This window comes from Porites lutea, chromosome 12 (assembly GCF_958299795.1).
Source record: "Porites lutea chromosome 12, jaPorLute2.1, whole genome shotgun sequence".
NCBI classification, from domain to species: Eukaryota; Metazoa; Cnidaria; class Anthozoa; order Scleractinia; family Poritidae; genus Porites; species Porites lutea.
In genome coordinates this window covers 15,493,100-15,506,760 of record NC_133212.1, presented here as the reverse complement: position 1 = coordinate 15,506,760, position 13,661 = coordinate 15,493,100, and the positions used below count along the sequence as shown (strand labels likewise).

The 13,661-nt window shown below is 39.4% G+C and overlaps 1 protein-coding gene across 1 annotated transcript in view; it reads right to left on the bottom strand.

The window, feature by feature from the left end:
* Positions 1-13,661, bottom strand: part of LOC140921535 (dedicator of cytokinesis protein 7-like) — a 189,811-nt gene that overhangs the window by 103,334 nt on the left and 72,816 nt on the right. The window contains exons 29-34 of the mRNA XM_073371537.1: positions 12,972-13,096; positions 11,853-12,052; positions 10,871-10,958; positions 5,348-5,444; positions 3,640-3,774; positions 365-517 (exon numbers count right to left, since the gene is read on the bottom strand). Coding sequence (XP_073227638.1) covers positions 365-517; positions 3,640-3,774; positions 5,348-5,444; positions 10,871-10,958; positions 11,853-12,052; positions 12,972-13,096 — 798 coding nt within the window. The remainder of the gene's footprint in view (positions 1-364; positions 518-3,639; positions 3,775-5,347; positions 5,445-10,870; positions 10,959-11,852; positions 12,053-12,971; positions 13,097-13,661) is intronic.

Sequence of the window (13,661 nt, the reverse complement as noted above, 5' to 3'; positions counted from 1 at the left end):
TCAGTCCATACCCCAAAAAACACAGGGCCAATGTCCCACTGTGTTGACTGAACTGCTGGGGTAGTAAAGGATGTATTGTATGACCAAAAAAAACACCAAAAGTACTTTCTTGCCAGAAAAAACGGGCAATCCCATGCAGCCAAAATAGGGTAACCGATCACACACATGTCCAATAGTAATACACACAACTCGTTTCACTTTGCTCACCCTCAGAGCCAGCCATGTAATAACTTACAGGTTGTATAGTTATTAGACAGTATAGAATTGGCGAGTGAACATCCGATTCCGTTGTAAAAAATAAGACAACAAGACGATAAAAGATAAATCTCGATGAAATCGGTAACACGAGATTTTGCAAACTTACGTTTCCTATTTCAAAGTTCTGCCTCATGAGGAGATAGAGAGATGCGCTAGCCTGGGCCCGAATACTGCTGATGGCCGAGCTGCAGTGGTTAAGGAGTCTGGAACAGAGGTCTGCACAAAGCTCAGTGTCGTCATCAAACAACAGCTCAGGGAACTGCAGTGGAAACACAATACAATTTCTAAAGTAAAGCGGGTACCTTTCGGATAAGCATAATCAGGTAACAAATGTAGCTATGTGCAATTTAGGCGAAGTTAAACTAAATCATGGCACTTTTGACCAGTTAAAAGGGCGGGGATTTCAGTTTACTGTATAGCAAAAACAACAACGTTCCAAGGTGTCATAATATCGTATCGGCAGATAATGCGCAACTACAACGTCTCAAACTTATTAACCATAACTAGAAATACGTGTATCGCAGAACCTCGCGAAGCTCGGGGGCGGGGGGGGGGGGGAGCCCAAAAGGGGTGGGAGGACAGGAGAGAAATGAAGTAAATCATGTAACTGGGGGGGGGGGGGGGTCTAATATTGGAAGCTGAGATGTACTTAATCTCCTGTGGATTAAATTTGAACCTAGTGTTCCGGCTTTAAAAAGGATCTTCTGAGATTTAAATGGGGTTGCTGTTGTTAGCGATGGCGGACTAGGTCCCATCCCATGTTCACTGCATTCACCCTCCTACATTTGTAATTATTGTCAAAAGGAAATGGGGGTGATAGTGGATAACTGCCGGCTAATATGCAGGTGCATTTGCCTAATAAAAGCTCACCCTTAATTGCAATAATTATTTGTGAAATGTGTCAGCAGTAGTGAGTGGATGGCAATGGTAGGAGATAATGCTGCAGTGAAAACAAGAACTAAATGCTGGTAATTGGAGAGCAAATTTATTGTTAGGTGAACTGCAGCTATAAAAGTGTTTGCACTTTTTGTGGTAGATAATCACACTTGACAACTATTGTTTGTAACAGTAAAGTGCAAACATAATCACTGAAAGAGAAAATTACAAGTAGCAATGTCATTAAGGATGCAGTTCATGAGAATTACTAAAGTGATCATGACTTATGATTATTGAATGTCTGGACATTCACCTAAAGCTCTGAATCCATGTAAAAAGTACAAATTTTTTACCACTTAGGCAAGTGTTCATAGTTATTCGTGTACATGCTTAAGAAACAAATCCCTATGCAAGAGTGAATTTGTATGAAATGTTCACAAACAAGTCATGTTGAACATGATCAGTTTCTCCATTGGTCTCAAAGAAACACTTTCCCTGTATTACATGCATTTATCGTAAACGTAAAGCTAAGTGCAAGATGGATTGATCTTGTGGGAAACCCCATATATATATATCTGCTTGCATGTCGTTTAATTTCTTAAAAAAATCTTCTTCTGCCAATGGAACAAATGTTTTATTTCTGTGAATATGTCACCTCTCTCTGACTTCTTTGAAAGAGTGAAATTTTATGAGTGACCTCTTAAATTTTCCCTAAAAGCGAAAGGAATTAAAGTTCCTGGCCTGGCATACCATGTCACACACTAATATTCTGAGCATGTCCGAAATACAGATGCTATTTTCGAATAACAGGAACGAAAATATTGGGGGCCAGCAATAATAAATTTTTGTCATGTTTGACACAGCTGTGTTTATGTATAAGGCTGCTATACATATATATATTTTACTTATGAAGAAAATTGAATGAAAATTGTAAGCTTAAACGAAAAATTTTGTTCATTAAGGATTTTGTTTACAAATGTAACGCTTTCCTACATGTCACACATTATCGGTCTTGTTCTAAACTGTTCATTGTAAAACAAAGTTTGCTGTAAAACGGTGAAAAGGCTGATCGGCTGTCCTCAGTCCGTTGGAAAGATACTCCTCATGTCGATTTTACGGATGGTGTAATTCTTGCTTCCTACCGTTGCATCGAAGAAGGTAATTTTCTTTATTTGACTGTAAATTAGCCTGAATTTCATCCGATTACTTCGAGTCGTTATTACTCCCTCAGTAACGTCTGAATCGACCGGCCGTTACTGCCGTCCAGTGACGTCACTACTCCTTGACCTTTGCTTTAATTCATGCAAAAAGTAAAACACGATTTTGTTGAGAAGAGAAAACGACTCGAAGCAATCGGATGAATTTCAGGCTAACTGTAAACTTGCCTCTCTTCGGTTTCGTTGTGAGTTCTACTGACCGCATTTTGCTGCAACGTCGGCAGTCGCTGTTCCCTCTCTTCGTCGGCTTCGTTTGCAATGTAATTGTAGTATTTTGTTGCTGCCTCTTTACATATTCGTGGTCGCTGCATAGCCTCTGTCTCTAGTTGACAGTGTTTGCCTTCGCTGTGCCGTTTCTCGCGCTGAAATTAAAGTCGACGTTCTCGCTCTTGCGGAGTTTTGTTTGTAAATCTTTCCCAGCGTGGATTTCCAGCTACTTGTTGAATCCACCGTTGTAGAGTTTGCTGTTCTCTTTTATTTGCCTGAGATATTGGGTAGTAATCGTAAATATTGTTACAGCGACCGTAAATATTGTTATAATTTTCAGATGAAAAAACCCAGTCTTCATGAATAAAACCCGGAGCTTTGTCATCGATGGCAATCGGTTGCCTGGAAACCCATAAGGCACTTTGATGTCACTACTCTGGATGACGTCAAGCCAGACACCAACCAAACTCGATAGATTTATAGCCAAGAGAAAATCACGCTGGCCTTGCGATGCTCGTGTGATACACGCGCGCTTCGCGCGCGACGAGATTTTAAACCTCGCTTTGCGAGGAAAAAGCCAAAGATAAAGCAAAGTGACAGGCTGGATATGTGATGAAACACTGCATCCTTAATTTTCCCCTTTGTTCGAGATGAGAGCGTGAGATGCGAGCGTAGAGCGTCGGACATGCAACCCGGAGGCCCTGCCCTGCCGCTGGCTGGATTTGTTCACTATACTCCCCGAGATCAATCCTCGAACACACTTGTCTATAGCCCACTGGTTTGTCTCTGGTCAGAAGGGATTCTTAATCCTATAACCCTGTCACTTATTTGCTCGGCTCAAAGAGCCTTTCCGTCATAAATACCGCTGTCTAGCGTACATAACGGATTTATCAACTTATTAAATCATAAAATCCCTGACACAGTGTTTCATCATAATATTTATTAAAAATCTCGAAGTGTGTTCAACATACTCCAACACATGTCGCATTTTCAACTTTGGTTTTCGTGTTTAATCTCTACGAAAACACCACGAGTAGTGTTAAACATATTCCTCTAGAGTTATCCTCTTTTCTTAGCTCACCTTGTACACAATTGATCTTTGTGATGCAAACAAATTTTGTAGGACACGTTCACTTTGGTTGCAGCTTAGACTGTGAAGAAGAACCCTAAGAATTCCACTAAGGACCACACGTAAGGTGTCTGAGGAAGCCACGGTCTAAAGAACAGGTAAAAATTTAAAAATACATGTTAATCAAACGTAGCTTAAAGGAAACAAGGCTTGTTGCGGCCAATGTTGTTTTCTCTCCAATGATGCAGATTCTCGTATGGCCAAAAATACAGGCAATCACGAATCATTTGTACATGTCATTGCGTGATTACCCAGCGAAATAATACCTCGGGTTTTTCTTTTCGTGCTTCATAACTTTCATGATTTCTTATATTAAGTCGTTTACCGAAAGCTTCCTTCAAGCTTTAGTTTCATTTCCTATCGTTTTTCTTCAATTGCCTCATGAGTTTCGCCGTTTTCGTGAATACTGTCATGTATCTATCTGTGCTGTAACCTTTGACTGGTCAATTAGTAATGTTATTTGCCCTTAAATTCTACCGTCGGCCAACTGTCTGAAAGTATTAGTATGTGTAATCAAATGGTGACGAGAGAAATTAGGGAATAATTTCACTTGCCTTTTGTCCAAATCCTAATAATTTCCTGAGCCTGAAATTATTCCCTAATTTCACGAGTATACCATTTGATTACCTATTAATATCATGGGTGACGAATTACGTTAGCAATCTTGGATTTTTGACGTGTTTATCCTGGATCGTATCGATCGAGAACTCTACTCTCTCAAATGTTTAGACCTTAAATTTGGCTTATAAAGTTCAGAATTTTTCAGACTTTTTCGGCAAAATACCTGTTAGAGTCTAGTTTTCTAAAGCGTTTTTTTTGTGCCCTGACATCTTCATTCATGGCATTTTAAAACTTCGTCGCCATCTTGACACTGAGACGTACGGAAGGGTTGCCATGGTAATTTTGTAATTTCACATGTGAAATTTCAAATTAACGCTGAAATTTCGCGCCAAAACTAAGGAGTAATTCCTCACCTATGATATTATAATTGCAATTTGGAACACAGCAGCTGTAGTGCGCCAAACGATCCCAACAAGCTTTAAGCCCACATGCCGTGCGCAGTTTTTCACTCGTTTAGAACATGGTGAAACCTCTCCATCGTAAACCATCCTAAATCCGCTTTCGAATAGAGAAGAGAAGTGTGTCGTCAAGTTACCATGGTAGCAAAATTTCTGGATCACACCGACAGGGAGCTTAAGCAATGACGACGACGATAGTAACGAGAACAGCAAAAAAGCAATAGGTGTAAATCAGCAAAACAACAACTGCACGCCCATCACGCTTTTTTGTACGACTGCGACATGAAATTTCCTAATTTCACGCTCTTGCTTTATGGAGTAGGTGAACACAAAACTTTTCCTTTTCTTTTTCTAAACTTAGATACGGTCCTTTCGGATTCAACCCCAGAAAATTTCGTCAATATTTGGCAAATTAAATGAAATTGGATAAGAGCGATAAAGTCTGAAACAGTGTAAATTCACTTGTTAAGTGACGTTGTCATCCAAAAATTTTGCTGCCATGGGAACATGACGTAACAACTGCTCTTCTCTATTTCCCCTTACTTCCTTAGTGAAAATTATATTTTGAGGTTTTCTTCCAATTTCAAGATATATCTTTTTAGATAATAACTCCCGCCTTTAAAAACACACAAAACAATTACCTGGACTAACTGCTCCAACGCATCAAGAACAATTAACGTGACTTCAGCTGAGAGGGACCCCTCGATATGCGCACTGATCTCCGCTTCTGGACAAAGTCTGCAGTACAAGGACAAAAAGCAAAAAAAAACAAAAATGAAAGTTTTTAGAAACTTACGTTACGCTAAACATAGTAAATATAAACTTTAATGATTGCCTATTCTCACTGGGGATACATCTCCACCAGAAATATGATAAATTATTACGAACAACAACGTGAACGAGAACAGCAACGCACCAAGCAAGAATGAAATATGAGCGACCGAAGGTCGCAAGACCGTAACGGAAAATTGAGTGACAGTTAGCTGACTACAGGCTACAGTTGCCCTTTATTCATCTAGAGGCACTTGTAAAACCGCTTAGTTTCTAAATGAGCAAAACGATAAATGGTGTCCAAAATAATCTTTATTTAGGAAATTGTCTTGAAACTACTTATTTTTGAAGGCCAAAAAGAAAAGCCGCAAGTGAAGGAAAACTTGATCGCGTGGTGCAAATTGACGTTTACAGTTTCATGATTCAAAAATCGGTCTACTTTCTCATTGACTTTACGACCTTGGCGAACGGAGTAAAGGAGTTTCACTGTGTTAAAATAATATTTTATTGCGTGCTCACATCTCTTGAGGTTGCCTCACAATAAAGCCAAACCTTTTTGCGGTTCTCCCCTCCCCCGGAAAGTTTCAAACTTCATCGATCTTATTCAATTTCATTTAATTTGTAAAATCTTGGCGAAACTGTCTGGGGTTGAATCCGAAAGGACCGAATCTGAGTTTAGAAAAATAAAAACCAGAAAATTTTTGTGCTGTGTTCACCAACTCCATGAAGGAGGCGCATGAAATGAGGTAGTTTCAAGTCACAGACTTGCAACGATGGCTAAGAAATAGAGCGGTTTTCATTTGAGTGTCGAAAAGTAATTGGTTTTGCACTTTCTACACGATGCGATTGGCTTAAAAGATTCGCGCCACCTTTTCATCCAATCAGAAGTAAAACCAAAGCCAATTGTGACGCGCTCGCATGCATTTTCCCGCGCTTTGCGTCAGCCACATGTAATTACTTCGAGTTTTGATTGGTTCAATGTATTGTCTGTGTCCTATGTGATTGGCCAGAGTAATTACTTTGGTTTTGGTTTTACGACACTCAAACGAAAACCACTCTAAACCGACTGCTTTTTAGCCTTTAGCTTCCCATTGTTTCGATCTAGAAATGTTACTACCGTGGCAACGTGACGTCACACTTCTCCTCTCTATTGTGTAAACACAACTATATGAGCATTAGGCTACGTTCATACTACACCGGGCATCTTTTCGCACCGACACGAAAAGCTATCCCGTATTAGGGGTTTTCACATGACGTCACCAAAATTTAAACTAAGAAACTATCGATTCTTCTGAGTTTCTACTTTCATGAGGTATTACAGCACCTAAAAACCTTTATTTACACAAATTTTCGGTTCCAAAGGGTTCTTCGTTTTGCGATAGAAGAGGCTTGAATTTCCAGGCTTTTGAGTGACGCGGCATTTAGCTGGGGGCCGGGAAAGCTCTTATGTGGGTTAAAAACGTCACTTAGTTTTTGAGATTTTGCTATCTAAAAATTCCTTGTCTTAGAATAAATACTACTTTAATCTTTATGAGTTCCTCAAGCGATGAATTCACGCATAAGTAAGAAAACTCAAAAACAGATGTTTCTGTTGGTTTCCGGCGGCCATATTTGTGCCCCTTGAAGGGACACCATCATGGCGTCTCCATACAAGGCCTTATAAATTTGGGTAAAACGTTTTTCCGAATATCTCGCACATCAATTATTGCTCAGACCTGATTCTTGGGGAGGCTTTTTGTATATTTATCCTCTTTCATTTTCCAGATTCTGGACTTTCTGTATTGACTGGTTTGCATTTTTATTTTTGATGGCGTGACAGTGAAAACACAGAATAGTATGAACACCTATCCGATAAGTGACTCTCCACTTGCAACTTACGAGCGGCGCCGCTTCGCTCGTTACAGAAAGCGCGCCGAAATCATCGTACTTATGTGTGAACAGAGCTCTATTGTTGCGAAAAATTGTATTGCGTGACTAGCGTGACTTTCTAGAAGCTTCGGGAGAGTTCATAATTTGTTTATTTTAGGATCTTGTGTAAGCGTTTCTAAAGCGGTATATTTTGTAACCTTTCTATAATTAGACTATTTGGAATGTTCTAGAACTTTATTGTAAAAGTATATAAGTAGGCCAGCTCGAGTTAAGTTTTATTAGTTTTCACAAGCGAAGAGAGTTTGACGTTGGTCGTGCTTAGTCAAGTGTGACGAAGGCAGAGTTTATTCAAGTTGGCGGAGGCCGTGTAAGTTTATCAAGTTTATTCAAGTTGGCGGAGGCCGTGTAAGTTTATCGAGTTACGTGCTGTTGTAGAGTTTTACTCGTGGAAACTACGTTCATTTGTGGAATAAATCTTCTTATTGCTGTTCCGACAACCCTGCGTTCAGTTTGGTTTGCAAGCCACCCGTCCTCTAAAAGATTATCCGCGTAACACCTATCCCCATCCAGTATGATTTTCTTGCCGGCGCAAAAGCTATCCCGCATAGTGTGAATATAGCTTTTGTCAAGTATTCATCTGCAGAGTCAATTTACAGCACAATGAATCAAAGCGTAAAGTGCAGGAATGTAACAGTTCCAAATACAGTTTTTTTAACCACAGTTAGGTAGGTAGGTAGTTAGCGTTTTTTTTTACCACGCACATTTCTGCTCCTGACTTAATAATGCATTTTTTTTTCCAGCTGAATAGATACTATATATTTTATATTGTATTAGCAGATGTAGAGCCATTTTTTAATGGAAATGAAGTTAATAAACCATTATTATTATTATTATTATTACCATTATCATTATCATTATTATTATTATTATTATTATTATTATTATTATTATTATCATCATCATCATTATCATTACTATTACTGTCTCTATTATCACAGTCTTTGCTGGTAATCTTTTTGTGCATCAGCCGGGCGCAAACCATGCACCTAGAGCGTCAGTCACTCAAGTCAATCATTCTGTTCACACACTGAGCACCTTTCTGAGGATTCGTGCAGATCCCAGCATGCAGATCTTTTGAATCTCTGATACCTTCTTGATGTTTTCTACCATACCTTTCTTCACTGTACCAAGCGCACCGACAACCACAGGGATCACTACGGTTTTCATATGCCACATTCTCTGTATTTCTAGTTCTAGGTCTTTGTACTTGCATTTTTTTCAGTTTCCTTCAGTGCGATGTTTCTATCAGATAGAACAGTCATATCAATAAGTTTGCAGGTGGAATTCACTGAATCTTTAACGATGATATCTGGTCTGTTCGCTGTTATAGTTCTATCAGTATTGACTGGCATGTCCCACATGATGGTGATGTTGTTATCTTTATTGTGTATCACGGTCTCTGGTTCGTGTTCGTACCATTTGTCTGTAATCTCTATATCATGATCTTTACATATGCTCCAATGGAGATATGCTGCAGCATTATTGTGCCTGGAGATGTACTCTGTTTTGGCTCACATCCAGATACAATATGGTCCACTGTCTCTTCATGTTGCGAACACAATCTGCATTTGCTCTCCACTTGCTGGCCACATATTACTTTCTGGTAGTTTCTGGTGTTTATTACCTGGTCTTGAGCTGCTACAAGTAGTCCCTCTGTTTCTCCTTTCAAATTACTTGACAACCATTTGTTGGTGGTGACTGTCTACATGAGGCTTCTCTAGGATCTTTGGATACTACTACTACTACTACTACTACTACTATTATTATTATTATTATTATTATTATTATAAAAATAATAAAACCTTTATTGATAACGACGTTAACTATTAAAACCTGTCTACAATTAATTTCGTTTTAAAAACTATTCACTCAAAATACTATTTACACTTCATTCGATTAAGAAGACCTCATTTAAAAAGATTCATTTCAATTAAAAAAAAACAATTAATTTCGATTATTATTTGTTTTAAAATTAAAAATATATATACATATATTCAGTCAAAGCACTATTTACAAGTCATTTCATTTCATAGGCTCCTGATCATTCGAGAGAAAAAAAATTTAATTCAATAAAAAACATGCAGTTCACACTAATTCCAACTGTGGATTAAAATCTGAAAAAAAAAAATCATCCCAATTATTCACAATAAAGTAAAAATAAAATAAAATAAAAACGGTTCACGCCATTATCACACACGCTTGGGTGGCGTTAAGGCGGCAGTCATCAATAAAATCTCCTTGTCGAATTTTGTGAAAGGGTGTCCTAGAACCTCTTACGCATGTGTGCACGGTTCTTAAAATCTCCAAAGAAAGCAATGTTCTAATCCAAGTAATAGTAATGTGATAAGGTTCCTCATTCTTTTCTGAGAGCTTCTCGGCTAGGCGTTTGAGAAAGTAGTGGCAGTCGGCTCCCATCCCACCGTTGGTTCCAAAAATTAGGGGAGTGAAAGATCCCATTTCAACGTCCAGCACCCTCTGTTGGTACTTCCGCTTTTTCTCCTCCTCCTGCTCCTTAAATATTGTGGATGTTTCTTTTCCCTGGTTGCACTTGGAGTTAACATGCGTCACTCTGACATCAAAAAATGCTGTAACTCCACGAGACCAAAAGCCCCCTGCCTTAAAGTCCAGTCTTGCCTCCGGGCTTAGCTTTTTACCGCGGTTCTGACGTTGAATCGCTCATTATCAAGAGGTTGTAGTTGAGGTTCGACTTCAACGTTGGTGCAAACCTTTCCAATAAGTGAGGTAAGTAGGTTGCGAACACCATCGTGTCTCTGCGCCACGAAACCTCCCTTTTTGCATGACAGGGCATGGCAGACGGTATACTTCTCACCACAAATTATTATTATTATTATTATGGTTATTATTATTATATTATTATTATTATTATTATTATTATTATGACGGCCAACGAAACACGTCGGCTACTTTGCTCATAGAGGTCGGCTACTTCTTTACAAAAAGAAGAAGCAACTTGATTTGTTTTCCGAAAGGCCCACTGGTTTTACGTTATGCTTTAGTCATGTGAACGATATATTTCAGTCATTTTTTCAAAAGTTTCTTACAGGTTTGCGCTTAATTTGTTTACGTGAAAAAGTACGTAATTTAGTTTTCATCATTTGTTCATTGCTTGTAGGAATTGATTGTGTGACTGTTAACTTGAAAGCTAGATTTTCTTGAATGAAAAACACGCTCTTTTGTCCTCAAATTTGGTCCCCAGAACGCTGAAAATCGCATTTTTAGGGCTTTGAAATTTCAAACTTTTCTTGGGCGGAACGCGCTTAGACCCTCCCCCCCATCCCATAGAAAAGGGACCAACGGCCTCTTGTTGATACAGTCGGTTACTCTGTCCAAACCACTGGCTACTTCAATTTTTATTGAAACCCCTGAGTAGGGCGCCACTTTTGATGTGCGTCAAAGAGGTGTCGGATAAGTAAACGTTAACTTTATCGTAACCTAACACTCACCTGTCTTGTTGTTCATTCGCCTGTCTCCACTGTGTTTGATCTTTACGCCATCTCAGTCTGGTTTCCGTGCCTGGTGACTGGCCCTTTTCTGTTACGACACAGTATATGCGTTTAGCGAAGAGTACGTATTTATTTCGTGTAACTACTCCGTTTTGAAAGGTTCAGCTTTACCAGAACATCCATGAGAGAGACTGGTGCGTTTACAGGAAATTTTGAGAGAAAAGTATTTCTCTGAGGTACCACAAAATACACCTTTGCATAATTTCAGGTTTGCTCTCTAGGGATTCCAAAACACACGACTGCGCACGGTTTGATTATAGAAAAGACGATAGCACCTTATAACATCAGTCAATTACGGCGTCATAGGAATACTGACTCACTCTCAATGACAAGAGTCTGATTTACTCTTATAATAGTGAGTTTACGCAACAGGACGGCAAATCGCTTGTACGTGACGAACGTGACAAGGCTATTACTTGTGTGTTTTGTCGTGATCTTCACTAACATCAATGTTTTCTGGTCTTTTACAAAAAGACCAGTTTAAAGGAAAGTGAAGTTTGGTGAAAAGTTATTTCAATCAAAATTATTGTCACGCTTGTCACACAATATTTGCCTTCTTCTTTCCTCTTCCGTCCTGTCACCGCTTAAGCAAGCATTAAGGTCAGGCGAATAATGGCATTGACCAAAACAGGAAAAGGTCTGGATTGCTTAAAAGAGAATCGTCATGGGATATGTATGCAGAATAAAGTAGACAATATGTATTTTTAAACTACACAGACTCCACGACATACACGAACAGTCGCGCTGTTGTGTAAACTAGCACTATGGAACCGTTTTTGGGGACACCATCACCGTTTCTATAAGCTATTACAAAGCTGCGAGGAAAACTGGGTCAGAATTGTTTCTCGAAACAATCCCATAGTGTCATTCGACACAACACCAACCCAGTCTCTCACGCGACTTCAAAATGGCCAATTATTACCTAACATAACTCTGCTATGGCGTTGCATCATCTCCCTTGCAGCATCCTTATTTCCAAGAACTTCTTCCAGCTTGGCCTTCATGTCATGCTGGGCGGATTTAGGCCTTGGTTCTGCCGGGAATTGAGATGATTTTTGCATCTTTCCGCCATATTCGAACAGAGTGACACACAGGCGAAGCACGTCCAATAGCAATTCCAACCTGCGATAAATTGATTTATTGGTGAATTTTACGGCCGCAAGGTACTGTACGGCCTGAAAATTAAACGCAATAGATTATTCCTTTCCCTTCAGTTCGGTAGCCTGCAAACGCAGACGTATTTCCGGTCGTCGATTCTCCCCACTTTTTGGGTGGCGAGAGGCGACGACCAGAAACACGTCTGCGTTCGCAGGCTATCAATTCGGCCGCTCTAACCGCGTCTATCTTCCAACAAAATAGCCATTGAATAGTGAAGCTTACGTTTTTCAACTTGTTACTCTTGCAGTGCGTATGAGATAAAGGGTCACTACTCTGATCCCAAAAATGAACAAAACGCAAACATCAGGGATAATTCAAAAAACTAACTTCGTGAAATTGAAAATTCCAACAAAGTAACTTGCATAACTGCTTTTCAAAAAGTTTGCTTTAAATGAGCAGGACCAATACGACTATGGAACAAAGCGCCACTAATCAAAAAGTTGGCTTCTCACTCTCTCTCAGGTGGCCAGTTTTCTTTGTTATATAGCTGGAAATTTATTCCCTACAGCGCGCGCTCTCATTGGTTACTTCGAGGTCACATGACATCTTACAATTAAACCGTTTCCCGCCAAAATCGCTGAACGGAGAACATTGCAAAATCTATGACGTCAGAGGGTAACAGTGCACTGTTACCCACGAATGTTGACCGACGACCGCCGTTACAGCAAGGTTAAATGAATTTCCAGCTATATAACAAATCACTTAAAGACCGGTCCCTCGGCTTGGGAAACAGTTAATTTTGTTTCCCTCGAATCTCAAAGTTTCCCTCCGCTCCGCTTCGGGAAACATTGAGATTCTCGGGAAACAAAATTAACTGTTTCCCTCCAGACCAGTAATTAAGTGTTTATTATTAACTCAGTAGATAGAACCAATCTCTTTATACCTTGAAGATGGCTGATCTGCCCACCAATCCTTTAAGACCTGACTATCCATATTCTTCAACACCCACAGCAAACACACCAACAGATTTCTAGTGGCCTCCAAACTGAGCTGCTGTGGTTTACTCTTCTGCAAGTAGAACAAACTCTTGAGTTCGTAAAAGAGAAGGAAATTCAGGGTGAAAAAGAAGAGGCTGTTCAAAGCATGTTATTGCTTGACGCACAGGGTAATCTCAGTTTACCAAGGTAAAAGTCGAGAAGGTAAGACCTGAGCGCGGTTCAGCTTTTAAGTTTACACGCGACCTTGAACTCATCGCCTCTTTTATATTTAAGCAGGTCGGAAATCGACCCTAAATACGATGATCTTTCAAGTATTGACAATTATGTCTGACATTGAACTCAGTACTGCTTTTAAATTGGTGTACACATTCGACTGGGTTGTTTAACATTTTCATATTATAAGTATTTGTGCGAACTTTTGCTCACGAAGACACTTTGTGATGTCTATCACAACGATCATGCATCAGCGTTCGACCCTTGACATATCTCATTATAAATCCGTAATATATAGATTTAGCCAGGGCTAAAAACGAAGCTCTTGTTAATAAAACTTGTAAACAAAACAAATTAAATCGTCTAATGCTAAAGGGGGAGGCCAATGGAAATGGCATCAATAGATCTAATTAGCAAAAAAA